The sequence below is a fragment of the Fulmarus glacialis genome, unplaced genomic scaffold (assembly GCF_000690835.1).
Source record: "Fulmarus glacialis isolate BGI_N327 unplaced genomic scaffold, ASM69083v1 scaffold45177, whole genome shotgun sequence".
NCBI lineage: Eukaryota > Metazoa > Chordata > Aves > Procellariiformes > Procellariidae > Fulmarus > Fulmarus glacialis.
The window spans coordinates 3,499-23,951 of record NW_009224665.1 but is presented as its reverse complement, the minus strand read 5'-3'; the positions used below and the strand labels follow the sequence as shown (position 1 = coordinate 23,951).

The 20,453-nt window shown below is 43.2% G+C and overlaps 1 protein-coding gene across 1 annotated transcript; it reads left to right on the top strand.

Moving 5' to 3' along the window:
• The first annotated feature begins 261 nt into the window (after positions 1-261).
• SULT6B1 (sulfotransferase family, cytosolic, 6B, member 1) lies at positions 262-7,725 on the top strand. Its single transcript, XM_009582208.1, has 7 exons — positions 262-463; positions 3,903-4,015; positions 4,262-4,351; positions 5,365-5,491; positions 6,162-6,256; positions 6,527-6,683; positions 7,595-7,725. Exons 1-7 carry the CDS (start codon positions 262-264, stop codon positions 7,723-7,725), a joined length of 915 nt encoding a protein of 304 aa, XP_009580503.1.
• Positions 7,726-20,453: the final 12,728 nt, after the last annotated feature.

Below are 20,453 nucleotides of genomic sequence, written 5' to 3'. Positions count from 1 at the left end.
TGGCTGAGCTTGCAAGTATTACTTGCTCTCAGTGGGATTTCTTGCTAAAGTAATTCCTGCTCTGTAGATTATAAGTGGACAGGATCAACCCTGTCCAGCTTCCATTTCCAGAAAGGTGGGAAGGGAGGAGAAAAAGAAACGTATCAAATTCGGGGGAGGGCAGAAGTAATGCCAAGGATTTCTACTCCACCACTTAAAAATGTCTATTTAAAGGCACTTACTGCATTAGACTAACAGTTTCACACCCCAAAGGTGGTAAACATGGCTGAGGATAAAAAAACCTTTGTTGATGAGATAAATAAAACATTGGCAAAGTCTGAAGGGCTTACCTTGAAGGATCTGCTGTTCTCCTACCAGGGGACCCCGTATCCTGTCACAATGTGCAGTGTGGAAACTTTCCAAGCCCTGGAGAACCTGGAAGCCAGAAGAGATGATATGGTGCTGGTGTCCTATCCCAAATGCGGTGAATACATTATAAATTGCTTGCTGTAGTCTACAATACTGTAGCTAATTAGCTGACATAGTAAGAAGGAAAACCAACTGATTGTGGTTGTACGTTGTGTGAAGATACTGGGCATTTATACTACCAGAGGCAGCAGGTTTTTGTCCTGCTTTATCTTAATTAAGCAGTCTGTGCACTGCTTTTTAATATGGTTTATGTTTCTGAAAGGAAAAGAAGTTTTAGTGTTCAAAGATATTTTTGGCTGAAGAAGTGAGAATAAAGTACGTAGTTTTTTATGTATCAGTGGGACAAGACAACTCCGCCAGTATGATAAACTGTATTCTGAAAAGCATGTTAGTAATGTAATGTAGTGTAGTATACAAAAGCAATAAAGTTATGCATTAGACTCTTTAAGGTGTAGAAAGTGTCATGGCACAGCATCTTTACTTGCAAAATTACAAGCTGTTTCTTGACATTATTCAGTATCAGCATTCAAAATGGTATTGACTAAGACATACTGGAAGTCTAAATCTTTTAGTCAGAGGTTTGCAGAAAGGGGGAAAGGTGCAGGAGGAGCAGTGAAAAAAACCCAAACAACCAAGTAGTTGATTTTGATCAGTTTTATTAAAAGTCAATAGTGACATGGTTGCTTACAAGGAACGGATGGGTTTTGCTAATCTAGGAAGTCCTATCCAAGCATATGTTTCTTCTTTGAGACCCAAGCAGCAGAAGCTTAGGCTTGTCGGAGAAAATGTGGATCCAGGGAAGGATTTCATTGCACTAGCATGGTAGTAGATGTGGTCAAGTTGGGCTCTAACCAGAGAGTCCTAGGTCAAGGTCTCATTCAGCACATAGAATTCCCATTGGTTGGCGAGTTCTGATCTGGAAAGAAAGTGTTATGTATTTAGGGGCTTAAGAAGTATGCCTGTAGTGTTTAGGGTGAATTTATAGCAGCTGTGAGACAGGACACTGAACCAAGAGAAAGAGAGGGGAAATACAAAAGGAGGGAGCTTGCACAAAATGTGAAATGTGCATCTTCATTTTAAGGAGCCTGTAATTCCATTGGGTTTGGGTCCAGAGTTCTGCTGGACTCTATATAAAGACCTAAAAGGTCATTGTCATAATGTGGCACTGGCTTTGATTTCTTACAGAGTTTGGAAGAGTTCAGACATGGAGTTGTGATGTGGATAGCCTTTGAGGTTTAGTAACTCAGTAAACCTCTCCTGCTCAGGGAGAGGGATCAGTAGATAAAGAAAGAGATCTCACACTGTTAATATCGGGCAGTTTGTGGTAGGTAGGTCAGCAGGGGGAAATTTTACCAAAGACCGCTGCCAGTTGTTCAGTAGGAGAGGGAGTACACAGCTCCCTGTGGTTTGACAGGGAATGCAGCACCCTGTTACCTGGCAGGCACTGCTGGAAAGGCATGTACAGGAGGTTGCACGGAAGAAATGGGAAAGCAGGAGGGAAAGAAAATGCTGTGTTTGTGCAATGCAGTCTAGTTACAATCTGCAGGTAAATCTTTTGGAATTTTCTCCCATTTGGATGTTTGCTCTTATACTCTTAGACAGTGCTAAATAGATTTCTTGTCCTCATTTCCTATAGCTTGCTAAGTGGGGGGAAAAAAGACAAGAGAGGAGGATAAAGAATGAAAAGGAAAGATTACCTGCCCCAGTTTAGAACCAGAAATTGCTGGGCTCCCTCTTGCCCCTTGATGCCACATATAGACCCACCAAGCCATAATGTCACCAGCTAGTAATAAAAATCTCTGTGCAGGCCTCTTTCCCTCTTGAACCAAGGGAGCCTGGTGTCTGGCTTCCTCTGCCAGCTTCTCAGGTGTTTTCCATTCTGGGCTCAAACACTTTGGCATTTGACGGGTTTAAATGGTCATGAACATGCCTCACATTGAGGCTCTTCAAAAAACACATTGAGGCCCTTCAAAAGCTTTGTCTCTCAAAGCTTTAATATTGTCCTCATTCCTTCTACTTACTAAGTATTATGAAGGTTAAGTTACAGTAAAGTCTCACTGTATAAAAGGTTTCCCCCAACTGAGGTGTGTGCAGTGGAGAGGAAAACTGATGCGGAGAACTATTGATGAGATAGGGGTAAAAGACGATGGAGCTCCAGGATGCAGTACTTCCCAGGGACGGGTCACATGGTTGAGAAGCCAGTAGGGGATTTAGAGACTAGGAATTTTAGGTTTATCAATTGTAGTTTTTCATTAAAATTTGTATTTGCCCATGCAGTTAGTACTGGGCAGATGAGGACATGGATCTGGAGACTCTTAATGCTTTTGGCTCTGGTCTGTATGTAGATGAGAGAGTGATGTAAATGATATACATCATACAACATCTTATATATAAATATGATATTGAGTGGTATATAAATGTAATATATGTATTATAAGACGTTGTATGATGTGCACACATTGCATACACATTACTGTATAAATGACATGTATCGTCTGCTTCCATTCAAGCGTCCCGAGGCACTTTATATAACACAGAGTGGAAGTTATTCCTTTCTGGGAATAACTTTCCACTGAAAGCATAAGGTTAAAGCTGTTTGCATTGTGTGTTCCCTGTTAGCGCCTCTGGCAGCTGCGTTCACAGGGGACTCGCAGCACGCAGGAGGTGGCGGCAGCTCCGCAGCTCCATCTCTGTGGGCCCGGTGGGAAGCCTTCCAAGCGCCTCCCCACTAGGACGCGGGGAGGGTGCTGTGGGCCAAGGTGAACTCGCTGTTCCCTCGCTCTGTCCTGCCAGCGATCGGCAGAGCATCAGTGGAGCAAATGTGATTCCTGGAAACCTTGAGGAAGCAGGCACCACGGCGCAGCTCCAGGCGCTGGCCACAGGCTCATGCTGGAACGGGATGCGGTATGGGGGAGGCTTTGCTGCAAGATCCCTTCCAAAGGGTGAGGGGTAGGGAGGGATGCAGGTGTCCAGTGGGTAACAGCTGTTCTAGCACTTGTTCTGGCATGCACTTTATGGAGACAGCAACAGGCACAACTGAGGACAAGCACTGGCAGTGACATTGAATAGATGACTCCATTTCATCCTTGACCCAGGGCAGTAGAGAGAGGCAGATGCCTTCCTCAGCAGAATGAGTGAAGCTCCGTGCTCATTCCTACTTTCTTGTATCCAGACCCTTCCCAGGTGTTATCGTCTGTCACTGACTGTTCTATGAATATATTAAAAAGATGGTAAGTACATCGTTGAGTCAGTTCTCCCCCCAGTGCTTTCCACATACCAGTTATAAGTGAGCCAGGAAGGTCACAGTTAAGAAGCTGTTGAGGATCTCATTAACGGAAAACATTATTTTGTTTATAATAATTTGAGAGCTTTAGTGTTATTTGTCATTTGATGACTGTCTATTATGCTGAATTAAGCCATGTAATGAGAAGGCTCTGAGATCTTACATAAACCTCTGATATGTTTTATTTTGTTCTCTGGGTTTCTTGGTGCAGGTGTGAACTGGCTTATCCAGATTTTAAGTGATTTGATATTTACAACTATCCAGAGTAAACCTGTAAGCACGGAACTACCATTTATTGAATGTGGAGATCCAGATAAATATCAGGTTAGTGAAAAGAAACTATTGAACCACTTAAAGTCTGCTGTTTCCTCTCTCCTGCACCCCTGCACACAAGTTATTAAAATGAAGTCATGCAGCAAGTGAAGATACTTCTCCTGAGAGGGGAAAAAACATAATCTTGGATGACTAGTGGCATTTGATTAGGGGCTGTTTCACACAGGTGACTCTCACAGATCATTGCTGCACCCATGTAGTAAACCTATTCTCACTTATGGTTCTGTTTATTTCTAGAGGATGAAGCAGATTCCATCTCCAAGGATTTTGGCAACGCATCTGAATTATGATTGCCTCCCCAAGTCTATTTTCAAGAACAAAGCCAAGGTGGGCTTTTTTCTTTTTCCAAGAACAAGCCTCATCTCTCTGACAGTACCAGCATGCAAGAGTAATTTTGGGGCCACATTCTTTTCTTGCACCCAAGCAGGTGGCACTGGGGGAAAGCAACTTGGAGACAGTGGGGGTCTTATGATGCCTGGGCTGGCTTAGCACCCCCTACAATTTACAGTAGCCTTAGGGGTGCTGTAGTTGACATGAACAAGAACAGATCTGGAGGCTGTTGCAGTGCTCAGAAATGGCTGGAATGTCATGCTTTCATTTTTTACGCTGCTCTTTTCTGTGCACGACCATGGTGGGAATGATTGTGGCAGCAGTATCTCTGGGACGTTGGATGTCTCCTTGCAAAGAGTCATGTTCTTAAAACTTTAATATTTCTGGTACTCGGTCACTGAACAATGGTGGATACATAGCACTTAGGAGATGTGCCACAGATGAAGGAAATAATTGGTTAAGGGATGGGGATTTTTTTCCATGTTTCATTGGTATTTTTTCCTGTATGAGACAGGAAAAAATGTAACGTGTATAACAAAAAAATTTAATGTGTATAGCGTGTTTTCAGAAGTGTTTACGCTTCTCTGAGGATTACAGTCTCTTAGGATTTCAAGAACATTATTGCCATGCTTTGAAAAATGGGAGATGATTGTAACAGCTGTGGTTTCCTGAAGGAGAATCGAGCAGAGCTTTTCCTAGCAGGGGGTTGGCAAATGGTTCCTTACAATTTCCCAGGTCTTAGGTAGTTATGGGATAGTATTCAATGACAATATTACAGTTTTTTCAGTTGCTTCTTTCTACAATTGCTTCATGCCATAAGCAAATCTTAGAAGTGGTAACAAGGTCTTTATTATGATCACATTATAAATTTGTTCTCCATGCCTTAACTAATAAAATATTTTATAGCCCCCACTATGTTACTGGTTGCAGAATGTTTGGCTATACTTTCATTTTGGTTGCCAGGGGAAATAAGTGATCTAAAATTGTTGACCTCTTTTTTCCCACTCCAGATACTAGTGCTGTTTCGAAACCCTAAAGATACAGCTGTTTCATTTTTCCATTTCCACAAGGATGTGCCAAGCATCCCCAGTTACAGCTCCTGGGATGAGTTCTTCTCAGAGTTCATGAATGGGAAAGGTATTGTAATAGTTACTGAATGTAGCTGAAGGAGCAACAGAAAAAAAATATTTAAAAACAACTAAATGGGGCCAGTGGGAAAACAGCTGTGTCATAATTAGTTTACTGATGGCCATTCGTCATGATAAAGGAGGCAGCTGAATGCCAGAATGGGGAGAATGTCTAAAAGATGCTTTGCTTCTGGGTATTTTGCTCTTCCAGGCAAGGGTGAAGGAGTTGCATGGCAGTTTGATGATGGCATTGGGTCAAAATTCTGCCCTTTAGTGATGGAGGAAATGCTACAGATCTGAAGTGGTAATAAAGTGACAGTTTGTTGCCTTTGCTGTTTCTGTGCATGAGGCCAAACACCTCATCAGCAACCCAAATTTTAGATTTAGACTGATGGTCTGGCTTTGGCTTTCAAGAGATGTTTAAATGACAATATAGTAATAGAGGGGAAGCACACAGTGAAATTCATATTTCTGTGTGGAAACCATTTACCTGCAAAAGTCCAGAGGAAGCCTCTGTCATTCTGTTGTACAGTATGGTACCATGGAAAGGACTGGCTGTTCCGTTTGTTTGCATTGATGTAACCGATGATAGGCAACAGGATGCAATTCTTCAGTCGGAGAGAAATAAGTACCCAGTAAGAAAAGAAGGTCACACTGATGCTTTTTTCTCTTCTTTACAGTCGGCTGGGGATCCTATTTTGATCATGCAGTCACTTGGAACAAACACATTGAGGATGAGAATACTATGATCATAATATATGAAGACCTGAAAGAGGTAAAGCAGATGCTGTGTACTGTCAGGCAAAACACGTCTGAGCCCATTCCTTGAAATCTGCTGAAATTAACAGCAAAAGGCACAGGTTTCTGAAAGAGCAAAATCAAGTTCATTTTAGTGACAAAAGCTGATCTCCGGTGTAATGCAGAAAACATACTGTGAAGGAAAATATATCTTGTTAATAGATGATGGCAATGCACACCCCAAGTGGGTAACTCCTTTTTCAGAGGAAGCATATTGCATGTCTCCCTTTCACTGTATTGCTTTCAGAACCTGACTGCCAGTGTAAAGCAGATAGCTGAATTCTTTGGATTCTCCCCAACGGCAGAGCAGATCCAGTCCATTGCAGACAGGGCGAGTTTCCAAGCAGTGAAGGATAAGGCGCAAGAGACTCATGGTCCTGTTGGCTCAATTCTTTTCCGCAAAGGTAAATTTGTTTGTATTTTGTCAGGGTGGTGAATGGTAGCACTGCATCTTGGGGAGACAGGAATCTGGATCAGTAGATGGTTAATCTTTCTGTATAATATTCAAGGTTGGGAGTTGTTTAAGAAACACTGATTGTGATTCAGAACGCTGTCACTTGATTTTATCACAAGGGCCAGTACCATTCGGTAAAGCCCTGTGTAGTGTGATTAACAGAAGTGCCCTACAAGTAGCACACCCTTCAGTTGTGGTATGCAGTAAGTGCCAGTTAAAACAAAGAAGAGTTTTATTTTGGCTTCTGTGAGTACAGGGGATAGCCTGGCACTCAGTCTACAGAGTGCCTCCGCAGATTTTTCTTCTTGGGTTTTCTAAATAACCCTTGTGATTGCCTAAGAACCTCAGTCAACAGGTGGAATCCAGACACTCCACAGATTGAACTGTGTCTTTTAGCCGTGGATCAAGCTAGAGCAGTAGACTCGGACAACCTCAGCCTGTGGGCTCTCCAAAATCTAGATTAAAGGTAGACTACAGCTTAGGGCAGTGTCTGGTTGCAGTGCACAAAGCTTTTGCAGTTAAAAGCCACATCTTTGAACTTTCTGGGTTGCTTTCACAACTGCTGGTCATCCTTTATAGTAGTCTTCTGCAGCTGTACAAGGCACATGCCAAAGCTATGAAGGCAGACCAGTAGCTTCCTATGTTCGCTTTATGCTCACATTCTGTTGAGGACACCAAATATAAGTCGAACATGAGAGTGTATTCTTGGGTCAGAGATTCTTTTCTTGCAGAAAAAAAAGAAAAGAAAAAATGGTTATCCTGAAGTATAATAATAAGAGAGACAAGGTAGTTTTTTGTTTTAAATCATACTCCTTGGTCCTTAGAGTAAAGGGTAATATTTTACTTTTCCTTATATTCCAGGTGTTGTTGGAGACTGGAAAAATCTTTTCACTGAAGCTCAGAACCAGGAAATGGATGCCAAGTTCAAAGTGTGCTTAGAAGGAACTAAGCTGGGAGCGAAACTAAAATATGATGTGTACTGCAAGGCTTGAACCTCCTGTAGAGAAAAACCTCATGTCCAAGCTGCCTTTCATTCACTTTTATGAAATAAAACAGAAACCAGGACAATATCTGATTTAAAAATTTTGAAAATCCATGCAATTTGCAAACCTGTTTCTGCTGTTTTAACAGCTGTCTTACAAAAGCAATCCTTGCTCGTGCAGTTAGTATCATTGACTTCACTGGATTCTCTTAAATGACCTGTAGTTCTTTGGCTTCACTTGGTTTTTAACACTGATTTTTAGCTGTGATTTCGTGTTACCTGGTAGAATCCTGTGTGGAATATATATGCAGTAGTTAAATCTGCTGAAATCACTGGAAATGTATTCAGTATTTTGGAAGTGATTTTCCAAGAGATTTTTTAAAACAATCATGAAGTGTCATTTTGATTCTTTATTTCAAAGTTCATAGCATTCGTATATAATTTTGATTTCTAAGTTCATAGTGTAAAATGAAATTTTAAAAAGTCTTGTTGTAGTTGTCTTTTGCCACGTTCTGTGTGCTGATAAATGTGTGAAAAAAGTAAAGGAACTCAGTGGAAATTTTCTCCCCCTTTCGGCAATAATATTTTTCTTTACTTTGGTAGTGTGAGTTCTCATCCTGAGCAATTGAGGGAATTGCCTTGGATAGAACTTGCTCATGGAGGTTGGAGTCCCCCTCCTGGTGGTGGCTTGCTTTGTTGCTTAACCTCAAGAGAGGGTTACCCATGGGGGAAGTTGGTTACCCATGGGGGAAATTGGAAATACATGTTGAGAATACCAGGTTTTGTCCACGTGATTGTCAGGACTCCTGAGCACCCACCCTGCTTTGGATGTTGAGGAAGCACATGAAGAAGCTCCTAGCTGGGCACAGGACTGGGAGGAAGTCACTTCTTTGTGGTATCAAGGCAGGGGGGTTGGTAACCATCTGGTTGACTTTTAGGCATGAGAGAAGGAAGTGTGCTACTTGCATAACTCTGGAAATGGAGCCTTTGCCTGGGTTGTCTGGGTTTGTCTGGGTTACTTTATGCCTAACAGTAGTACATACTGTTATACTCTGATTTCAGAGCCAGGATGTGGATTTTTTCTGGACATCTGGGAGCTTTGAAGTGCCACTGCCAAGAACAGAATGACTCTCCTTTGTTGGTGCCAGAAGACCGGTGTGCACAAGAGGATTGAACATTGAATGGTCCCATAAAAGGCTGACTTTTTAGGCTGCAGTTTTCCCTTGGGACGCTGATTAGACACCAGTCTTTGACAGCTGGTTGTTTTCCCCACCAGAGGCATTTCTTTATCTCCAAAGAGAAGGAATACAAAGGAAAAAGTACTCGGAGAAGGAATGTGTGGGTAATGGGCACACAGTTGCTAATTTAGCCAGTAGGGGAGGTTAAAGTCTTCATCCCCATAGTTTGTCAGCTTCTGTCTGAGAAATAATTGGCTTAAACGTGTAAATGACTTGGCAGAAGGAGTGTTTGTTACAGATACGCTGGTTAGAAAATGTACCTTAGCCAGGCTGAAAACTCAAGTATTGGGTACTTGAGGTGTTCACACAGATGGACTTTGTGAGACCTTCTGCTGCACACTTCGTCAGCTGATGGTAAATGCAACAAACTGCCAGTTATTCAGTGCTAATGAGAATCCCTTTCTAAAAGTGGCAGGGGAATGATCAAGACAGGTTAACTTCAGTGGATAGTTAGGAACATCTTGTCATTTTGTAGTCAGGTCTCCACAAAATCTTGTTTGTTTGTTTTTCCTGGCATATCCCCCTTTAATTTTCTTCTCCTGTTCTAGCCGTGTTTGCTGTAGCAATGAAAACCGCATACAGCTCACTGACGGCGTAAAAAACCTCCAGCTTAGGTCCTTTAGGTTGACTAGCTAAAATGCCAGTGTCCCAAAGACTGGCATTCACATGATGGGAAGAAAGGATCAATGCAAATGTGAATTTGCTTTCAAAATTAACAGCTGTAATAATGACTATTTAAAATAAGTAAACCAAAAGTGGGGTACCAGTAAGGATTGGAGAGCAAAATAGAATACACAAACCCAAACTGTATCAGAATGAAGTTGGTTAATACCAAATAAATGAAAGTTTCAGGTCGCTAAAGCTATCTCAAACAAATCTGGGGTTCCCTATAAGCTTTACATAAGCACTGGAAAAAGCAGCAGCGTTCCTTGGGTCTTTCCCTCAGCTGTAGCTGCTGCAGCAGTAGATCAAGATCATTGCTAAGCAATTAATAAAAGGAAGTTCAAAAGGCTTTGGTTGAGGATAATGTTGAAACAGGAGCACTACTTCCTATTAAAGTAGGTTGCCTGAATTACTGATAGATCAATAGTAGCCAGCCTGTCCACTTAAACAGCCGTATTTCTCAGTTTAAGATTACAATGAAGTATTCCAGGGCAGTTCAAGAGGAAATGCTGTCTCAACATGCTAAACAGGCTACTCTTAAATTTTTGCACCTTTTGACCAGCAAGGTTATTTAAGCTGAGGTTGTTTAGCTATCTGAGGGAATATTTTATAGGTGACATTCTTAAATGCCTTCAGTCTGATCTGCACATTCTTCTCAGCACATATTTACATACTCAGTACTTGCCAGCTGATGATGAGCATTAAACAACATTGAGTGTAAGACTAGTGAGTGTGAGGGATGACTGATTTTTTTGCAGCTTTCTGTGTGTTGTAGGTTCAGTTCTGTTAAAAATGATGTGGTGGGGTAACAGGGAAGAAAGCTAGACATAATGTCACTGGAGAAAGGGAGAATTTGTAGCTTCCTCAAGCACTTAAGCACATTCAGGATGAAAAAGCACTGCGAAGTGCTTTGAAATGGTGGCATTGAAGGTCAAATCCAGTAGCCCACAATAATTGTAGCTATCGACAGCAGCTAAACTAAACAGAAGATTCAAACCCAACAGAAAAATTAAACTCCTCATTGTGGAAAATCACCAGTCGTATATTCTTTCAGCCATACATATAGGGAGCAATTTTGGATATATATTTTCCATTTCTATGTTTTATCCTTTATATATGTTTTCCCTTTTATACTTTTCTTTTTATTACGGTACTCAGCAATAAAACTTTAAATGGTATTTTTGAGACATAACGTTTAAGGAATGTGTTGGATCATTCAGCTTCTAAAGAAGAGTTTTTTTCACTCCCTGACCACAGTTTTCATTTCATTTTTTCTGTATTTGTGACCTGCTTCACACTTACCATTTTCCAGCAGTTGTGGGTATTTATGAAGTCTACATTTATGGTAACTGGTAAATGCTGCTCTATTAGTACTTTCGTCACCTCCATTTCCCTTATGAGCTGTTTGGTAATAATCATAAGGCAGGGAAGTATATTAAAATGATATTGAAAAAGAGAAATTGGAGGTCTTCTCCAAAGAGAAGCATAAATGTATCTTTTGTATGCGAGAGATGGCTCCTTTGTGTGTGTTCAGGGTGTCAATAACCCAACCCAAAAGGAAAAGAATTCTGGTACTGAATTATAATAGAAGTAAAATGGGATCAAAGCAGACAGAACTGAGCTCAATTTTCTCATTTACAAAATGCAAGCATTTCATATTGCAGCATTATGCAGTACATTAATTGGAAAGACAATTAATGTTGAATTACAATAGAAGTGCTGTAAAAGTACAGGGCACATATCCACAGGAACATCAAATAATTTTTTTCTGAGGGTAGGCTGGCTATTAGAAAGGATGCCAAATGGATTTATAATGAAGGGAGACATGAAATACAGTCATCGCAGTCTTGTTATGACAGCAAGTGCCTGGAGTTGTATGCTAATGGATTTTTTTGTTAAAGTCCTAGCACTTTGATCTGAATTATGGCTGAACGATCACCTTTGGTGGGGATTAGCACCTTCTGTTTTACTCTTAACACACTGCAGAGCTTGGCAACGTACACTGGAAGCGTTGAAATGAGACTGGTCAGTGATTGTTACAGATGTTAATATTGTTGGGATTGATGCAAAGGAGAGAAATAGAGAACAACGACATGATGAATGAGAGCATACTGTGTCAGCGCTGTGTCTGAGTACCTTGCTAGAGCACTCTGCTAAAATGTTATTTACGTTCAGATGTTTATGGTCATGGATACCATTGTCCTGTATTGCTATCGCACTTTGTAATACTTGTAGACTGGATAATATGAAGTATTAGGCAATAAACGATTCAGTTTGCATCTGAATGGGAAGGTTTTTGTATGATCGGCAAAAACTTTAGAGCCTTGAGGAACATAGAAAATTAGTCTTTGCTCAAAACATGAGGCAGTCAGGAAATGAAAGGAGGCTGGGAAACTGGTGTCTTGGGAGGCTTGTGTACTTGTGAATAATATATGCTTATTGACATATGCTTGTGGGGTCTCCAGTGAGTTCCCTGCTGTTTTGCATTTTACAGGCCAGTGAAGCTGTTTTCATTACTCTCCGGCAGCAGGTAAATAAGTCACAGTTTCGTTATTGTGTATTTCTGATGTATCCATAGGCAATGTATTTATATTCAGAGGAAAAAAAATACAAGATAATCTTAGGCATTAGCCATGTCCCCAAAAATGTAAAGAAAAACACAACAAAAAATCCCAAGAAAATGGAATGCTTATGTTCTTCCCTCTTCTTAATTTCTTTTCTGCAGGCACAGAGAGTGATCGGAATAACTTCTGCAGGTGACCAGGCGGTCTCTTCTTTCATTCTGTGGGTGAGTATTTACACCGTCTACAACTTTCATTTTTTTTTCTGGTCTCCCAGCACAATCCACCCTGTTTTTTCCTGATGGCACAGAATTTTTTTTCCCCTGACTGTTATTTATTTAGAAAACTGTTAATTTTTCTTCTTTTTATTTGTTTCTTTTTTTTTTTCCCCCCTGGCAAGCCACTGTGTTTGTCCTCCCTTGCAACATGTAAGCTTCTGGACACCCGCCTTTCTTGCTGCGTGGTACCAGAGGCACCGTCAGCCATTTATGCATCACCATAGAAAAGTTACCTTAATGTTGTTGTGCTGACAAAATATAAATAGAAGATTTATGCACCGAGGCTGTAAGGTGGTGAGACCTTACGACAGCGGATGAGGGGGGCCCTGAGGGGCCTCTCTGCCCTTGCCCGGGGGAGCTGGGGCATAGCCTGGTGCAGGCTGCCTCTGTCAAGGCGCCATTAAATAGTCTCCCAGTTAAACAGGGCGGCCCTGCCTCAAGAGCACGGGACATTAGCTGGAGTAGGACAAGGAGCAGAAGTGGAGGCTGGGCTTCCCTGCACCCCAGTCCCTCCGAAATCAGGTGGGGACGCCTGGCAGTGTCATGTCAGACGTCAGCCCGGGGCCCTCGCCCCGCTGAGGGGAGGTTGCTGAGGGAAAACCCCTCTCGCCTCGCCTCAGGAGCAGTGGGAAAGCAGGATCTTCCATGGCCGCCACAGCCCACCGGCCTGGGGCTCTCCCACCACAGGAGTTTTCTCTCTTGAGCTGTCCAGTGCTACACGGCCTACTTTTAAAGGTGAGAGGAGTTGTTCTCCCGTGTCTGAAAAATTCAGCCCTCAGACCGGGCTGGGGCAAATACATGGGGGAGTCAGTTCCCCTCCTGGTGACCGACAGACCTCTTGTGCCAGCCTGCCTGGGGTGAGCACTGGTTGCAGGGTGGTCGTAAACGCGGTCCCCCATGCTGCCTAAATCCTGACCTCCTGAGGGTTTTCTAGCAGTAAAGCCTGGCTTTACCAGAGAGAAAAAACATGGCGTGGGAGGATGTGGATGAACAGGAGCACACGAAACAAGCGGGCGTGGAAAGGAGAGCGGCTCTGAAAGCTGTATGTGTTTGATGAGTGTGTTCCCCAGGCAGCTGGAGATTATAATTTGGAGCAAAAAGCCTTGGGAAAGCCACCTGCACGGTGATGCCAGTGGGAAGTGTGCGTGCGCTGTAGACCCTCAGCAGAGCAACAAATGTGTCCGAGCGCTGGGGTTTGCTCAGGCCTCCTGTTGTCGTACGGTGGAGCACAGTATTCATGGTGGAGGAGTAAACAGGGCAATAAACAATCTTCTACTGTTACCAAATGTGAATGTCTCTGTGGTGCTTAATTGCTTTTGGAGGCCATTTTACGCCTCTCCGGCCTCTGTGCCCTGATGATTGCCATTTTAAATAAGCAATCCGAAGCACAAGAGACAGAGTGTGTATTTTATACATAGGTGATCTCGAAGTTTCCATGCAGTGGAGGACAGGCCCTCTAGGGCTCTCTCGTGTTGCATTTTTCACTGCCAGTGTTTTGAATGGTTTATGATATAGGGCCATACAAGTTCTTTGTCCACAAATAAATTGTGTGCTGAAAGCCCAAGGGCACCAAAAGAGACGAAAAATGCATTAATATAGAAAGACAACTATGTAATGCAGTAGAATAAGTATCATTATTAACTGCTGTAAATACAAAGCTGTTTGCTGGCATGACAGACCCTCCAGAATAACAATAACAGAAGTAGCCTGAATTTGCTTCGGAAGGAAAACTGCTCAAAGTCCAGAATTAAGTCAAAATCACTTAGGGTAAAAGGAAGAGACGAGAGAGTGTTAGCTCGGGTACAGCAATGCTGCAGACTTTCAGTGGCACAGAAGCGGAGGTGGATGCTGACGCACGAAGGAAAGTGTGTCAAAGGAGTCAATATGGCAAATCGCATTCATTGAGTAAGGAGCAGTTCAGTTGAAAAAAGAGGGAAATCAAACCAAACGCAGCACCTCATTGCAAAAGAATGAACGTAAGTACACAACAAATTGAAACTAAAGAAACCAAAAGTTAGGCTGAGATGCCTTCCGGAAAATTGAGCTCCTCTTCCCTACTGGCCCATGGACATTTACTTTCATTTACATCAAAGTACATGAAGTCTTGTTTTAAGATACAGAAGCCTCCAGGACTGAATCCTGCTTGCTGCCTCCGTAACCTGCCCGTGGCAGCACATCTCTCCCCTGCGGGTCCCGCTGCACCCCCACGGCCACCCTGCCGTCCCCTGAGGCAGTGCCAGGCGTGGTGTCCTGGGCACGGGAGCTACTGAGACGCTACAGCAATTTTATGGTGAGCTTAAAGAGAGGAAAGGAGCTTGAAAAGATGCATTGAATGTTTTTTTGTGTGGTTTGCCCATAGACATGATATCCAGGCAGGAGTCATCTCTAGCCTGGGAGCTATGTAGCCATGATTACTGCAGTCCCAAGGACTCAGGTTAGCAAGGGCCACAGGCCAACTTTATTGGCTAACACAGCCATTGGGCTACTTGCACACTGTGCCTCCAAAAGATGGTGCAGACATCGACAAAAAAGAATCTAAGAAAGGATCTACATACATGACCCAAGATGTGTTTGTTTAAAATAGCACTACAAATCATCTGCCAGAGGGGCTGTTTTGAAGGGAAAGCATGTATTAATTGCTGGAGGTTAAAGGGAGAGGTAGACGCCAAAGCCCAAGAAGTGCCTTCAGGCTCTGCATTCTAGTTTCCCATCTCTGCCTGCCACTGGGGAGGGGGAAGGTGGGTTTTCAGATGTGCTACATTTTGCAGTCTTTTCTAGCAGTTACCTGCAGTGATGTCTGCCCTCCCTTTGCCGCTCCCATTCAGTGTGCCGGGGCACTGTGAGCCCTGTTCTTGGGTGCTTTACTTCTCATTCACTGTACAGGGGACAGGTCAGCTTGCCAAGCTGGGCTGCTTGGTTTGTAGATCGGCTGCTCTCAAGTTACTCTTCTTGAGGGGGCTGTCAGAGCATGTGCATGGTTTGTTTAGATCTTGGGTTAGGACAAATGGCTCTCCATAGCAAGTAGCTCTTGTGCGTTTACTCTGGGGTGCTGTAGTCATGGCCCTCCCCAAGGAAGCTGTCCTGACTGACTCACTGTGGGATGGGGAGAGTGTATTGGCTTGCACTGACAAGCTTGTGCGTTATTCTCTGGGCTCCGGAGGGCGTATGCCAGCTCTGTCTTCTCCTTGCCACTTTTTGGTGCTGTCACAGTCTTTCCATGTTGCTTCTGTTTTCACCGAAAGGCCAGATTGACTAAATTTCTCAATGACCGTGAAAGAATAAGCATTTGGGCTCTTCACGCTCTCTGGCAAGGGGTATGCCATGTTGCAGGCTGGCATCCTGACGATGCTGTCATCTCTGTCTGGGGGCAGGCAGGAGGTGCTTGGCCAAGCAGCATGGGGCTTGACTTTCTGAAGGTACGGAAATCATGCACTCTAATGGCACAGCCTTTACCAGTGCCTGTGAAGTGGACCTAACGGGTCTCCAGTCTGGTAGTACTTTTTATCTGTGTAGCCAGAGCCGCCTTTAGGCACATGGTGGATTGAAGATGGGTGCTGCCAGGTGCCCCTTCTACGGTTAAGGAAGCCAGGACATCCTTGGTGTCTATAGTATAAAGGTGGCAGAGATACCAGACCGTGTCGTGCTCTTCTGCTACGCTGCTGGTAACGGTGAGCTGCCTCGCTCTGCCCAGGCTGTAGGGGTATGGCAGAAAGTATATGTGGCATGGTGACAGCCTCCTGGCCCACATGACTGTGCCGGGAGGAACGGCCATTCCCCCACTGCTGCTGAACGTGGTGGGACCCAGACCTGCGTGCTGGCCGAGAGCCCGAGCGCAGCCCCCTCTGAGCGACACCGGTGCTCAGCGGTGTGACCCAGAGGAAAGCCAAGTCCCACAGCGTGGATGCAGCAAGCTGGATGTAATCCAGCTTGCCAGCCTTGAGCCAAAGTGTGGCCCAGTGGCCAAATGCAATGTCACTGTATCCCGAGGTGAACATGGCGGGTAAATGCGTGGCGCCATGGGTGTACTGCTGGGTGGATGCGTAAGTGGGTGCAATATTGGTGCACTGGAAGAGTAAACCAGTGAATGAATTTGTTTTGGGGATGGTCTGGAAAATGGTGGCTGTTATTTGCATATTTAAATATTGATACATGTACTCACTAATCTTTTTAGTGGTAAAACCGAGTGTAATTTGATTGTGTTCTGGGGGGTGACTATATATAAATCACTTCCTTTTAGAAATGGTTGTTTAGGGTTAAATGAAATATTCTATTGCTGGGGTTCACAGACTTTTGCTAACTTACATGAACATAATAGTTAGTTGGCATTTAATTATGTGTGTAACTAATCCAAAGCAATACAAGGTTTTATAAGGATAATTGGTAAGTTGTCATGTAGGTGGTTTCTCTAAATGGCTTCAAAGCATTAAGAAGGACAAAAGAAATTGCACATAAATAATAGGTTATTAGAAATAAATGGGTACGCAGTTATTCATAGCATCAGAAATGGACAATTCAGCTCACAATGGAATTCTTCAGAACACTGCAGCTACGGTGCAGTGTTTTTTATTTGCATAAAATAACATCTGAAATTTGCAATTGGCTTTGTTTCCCGTTTAGAATGCCTTATGTAATTACTACAGCAGTAGTCCCCTTTTGAAGAAATCAATTATAATTTGAATTACGCTAATTCTGATGCTGTGAATATTTGGCCATATATTCAGTAAAATGAATTTGTTTTTTTGGCCCCTTAAATATGAGTGAACCATCTTACGGAGATACGTGCTTGACATCTTTGTAGCCATCTTTTTCTCATTTATCCTAGGAAGTTTTTGCATAAGAGTGTCATAAAATTCATTCTCTAACTGGGAGCTAATTTGGGGATAGGGAGAAAGTTTAGACCTATATTTACCTTTGGAGAGCGTAGCTGGATGGTGGGGATTGTTACAGCAAAAAACCCCTTATTTTTTCCTTCTTTGGACCATAAATGTTTTCTGAAATTAAATACAAGAGAAGAGCAGTGCCACATTCTGGTCTCAGATAAATGCTCTCCTTAGAAACAGCTGCTGTCGTGGCATCAGCATCAGTCTATTGGGGATGAGTTTGACCTTTTAAGTGCTCTCCCATGTGTACTGGCCAATGCTGCATGTCCCTTTCTATTGAGGGGAACAGGAGGGAATTCATATTGTGCTCTTGTTTTGTGCCATGGAAACACAGTCAGGTTGCTGAGGGGCTGGCACTGGTTTAGTCAGTAAGTATTAGTTTCACTCTATCTGTTTGATTACCAGCTTCAGTCAAAAGTAATATGTGAAAAGACCTATCAAAATGCCCTTCAGCAAAACATGGCATGATCCTGCCCTGTAAATGTCAGATTACTGTTTGTATTGTGACAACCCATTTCTCTGTGCAGGGTAGAACCAAAAAGCCCAATATATTTTCGCACCATTACAGGAGAGAGATGCCGAATTACAGGGAAAACCCTGAGGGACAGTAAAGTCTCTTTAGTTGTACGTAACTTAATCACTTCTCCTCTCAAGGCAATAGTCCTGGGAATGAAGCCATCGGCACCTAGGTGCTGTCAGTGGTTACAGGATACGAGGAATGTACTGGACTCCTCATTTGTCCTTTACACTGCTTTCCCTAAAATATCGACTCGGGTTCCTTCAGGTCGATCCCCAGGGCATTTTGATGTCTCGGTGCCCTGAGGTCAGACATTGATTCCTCCCCTTCCCTGCTCCTCCCGACCCCGCAAAACAAAAAAGCAGAGGGGACTGGCCCTCTCTGCTTGTTAACCGGAGTGATGATGCCAGTGTCCCCTTCTTGTCTTTATGGGACAACCTTATGGTGAGATCATACTCCTAAGTTTAATTCCTTCTGCAATTGGAGGGATCAAACCCGTGTCTCCCAAGACAGAATGAAAGTGCCAAGTTGTAGGCTCCTGTGATGTAAGGGGACTTCAGCCACCCTCCTGTTGAAGCTGTTGCACTTAGCTTAAAACAATCAAAATTAATTGGGCAAGACAGAGGGAATATAACATTGACTGGGCCAACGTACATGCTGTTGAGAGATGGGAGATGAGGGGCTGAAACTTGAGAAGGGAGGGAAATTACTAGTCTCTTGTATTCTGCAATAGTACATTAATCGCCGGACTCTGCATTGTGCTGTATTTCTCGAGCGGAAATGGCTGCTGCTGCTGTGCCTTGTGCGGAGAGCAATCCTATGGATGCGCGTCACGCAGGCACGTGAGGTCAGAGGTTCTCAGGGAGGCTGGGGAACGTCCATCTGCTGCTTCTGGCAGGTTTAGACATGGGAGAATGAAAATATATGGACATATGGGCATGAAAACAATATGATCCCCAGGTCAAATGGAAATTTCTGCTCTCAGTAACACTCATCTGGGCCAAGCCCTCTGCCTGTCTGTCCTACACTTGCTGGATATGAGAGCAGTACACTGTCTCCATCACCTCCATGTCTCTCAGGGCAAGCAACAGGACTGCTGGGAAACAGATGGCAAAGAAGGGAGGCCGGAGCAGTTTGAAAAAAAGAATTTCTGACAGATGAATGGTGGGAAAAAGTAGCTGAGGGTTGCTAAAATTTCTGTACACTGTTCTGCGTGTACCTTTTTGTCCAACTGTTCCGTAGTTTTCAGCCTCCAGTGTGACTTGCCTATGCTGTATCCTAACCCTTGTCTGAAGATACCCGTTCTGGCATGTGTAAGACAGCACAGTATGGCTTTACTGCTGCCTTGTCCCACCTGCTCCGTGTCAGTGTGGACACACCTAAAGCAGCACAGAAAATACAGGAAAAGAGGTGGTTTGTTTGCTTTTGATGGCATTTTGCCACTGGTGCCTAGAAGGAGAACAGGTGGGTAATCTCTAGTTTGCAGTGTCATTTCTAGCTGTGCTGTCTCTGCAGCTCTTCTGGAGAAAAGAGATTAAAGAGCTTCAAGATGTGTCAGCATTACATGGAAATCTTGGCATGCAACAGCCCTGGGAACACAGCTCTCAACTTCTAAAGTGTCTTTTTGTTCCCACTGTTGTTTCCAGGGAATGTATTCAATGGCACAAGCTCCACGCGCCACTGATCCTCTAGGGAAGGCCTGCTGAAGAGGTGAGCCTAATGTTGCAACCTGCAGGTGTCAAAGATTTGTTAATCACCTTAAGCCAGCTACTTCAGAAGGGATAACTAAAGGGAGCAGCAAGATGGAGAAGAGGAAAAGGAGACAGCAGGTAAGAGAATAAAATGGGGGGGTGTTTGTGGCTGTGAGTTAAAAATATAGCAAAAAAAGTCAGGGGTATCAGCACTTTGTAACCAATTTATTCACACCACAGAAGACTTTCTTTCACCCTAAGCCCCATGTTGTTCCAAGACTGCGCGTGTGTATTCAAGGCATGTCTATGTACTAGTGTAGTTACTGCTATTTTTACACAAAAGTACATTAAGAAACAATTTGTGCAGGATTATTACTCTTGTAAACTTCTCATTATCAGTCCTACTAATCCCCAAACAAAAGTTGAAACTGCTGTAGTTACTATTTATTGACCAGCTAAATAACAGTCTATCATCTCCAGCACTGAGTTTACTGATTTTTTTTGGTTTTACTGCTACTGAAATTTGACAACATTTTAGTTGTAGGGGGATTTTAGGATTTATACTGATGTTGAAAGATTGGTGCTAAGAATTAGCTAATTATATTACACAACTTTCCACTACAAATTCTAATTCTTGCTTGCGTAGAAGGATGTACTCTGAACCTACTTTGCCCACCGTGTTCATTTTGAATCAAAAGTAAATTATTTTTACCTTTTCCTGATAAATACTTCTATTGATTTCTCTACTACTTAAGGCTCTGCTTTAAGACAAAGCACTTGTTTAAATCAATCCCTATGCAGAAAAATGTGTGAGAACAGGCTTAGTTTAAGGTCCTCCGTAGACGACATGGGAGTTCTCCCTGCATTATAAGAGTGTTTGTATTATGAGACTGTTTGGGTTAAGTCCATT

Bases quoted from the DNA above. Each gene is read 5' to 3' on its own strand.
- SULT6B1 (XM_009582208.1), top strand. From the start codon at position 262: ATGGCTGAGGATAAAAAAACCTTTGTTGATGAGATAAATAAAACATTG. The intron at 5,492-6,161 runs GTATTGTAATAG...TCTTCTTTACAG, and splicing joins AGAGTTCATGAATGGGAAAG to TCGGCTGGGGATCCTATTTT. The intron at 6,684-7,594 runs GTAAATTTGTTT...CTTATATTCCAG, and splicing joins CTCAATTCTTTTCCGCAAAG to GTGTTGTTGGAGACTGGAAA.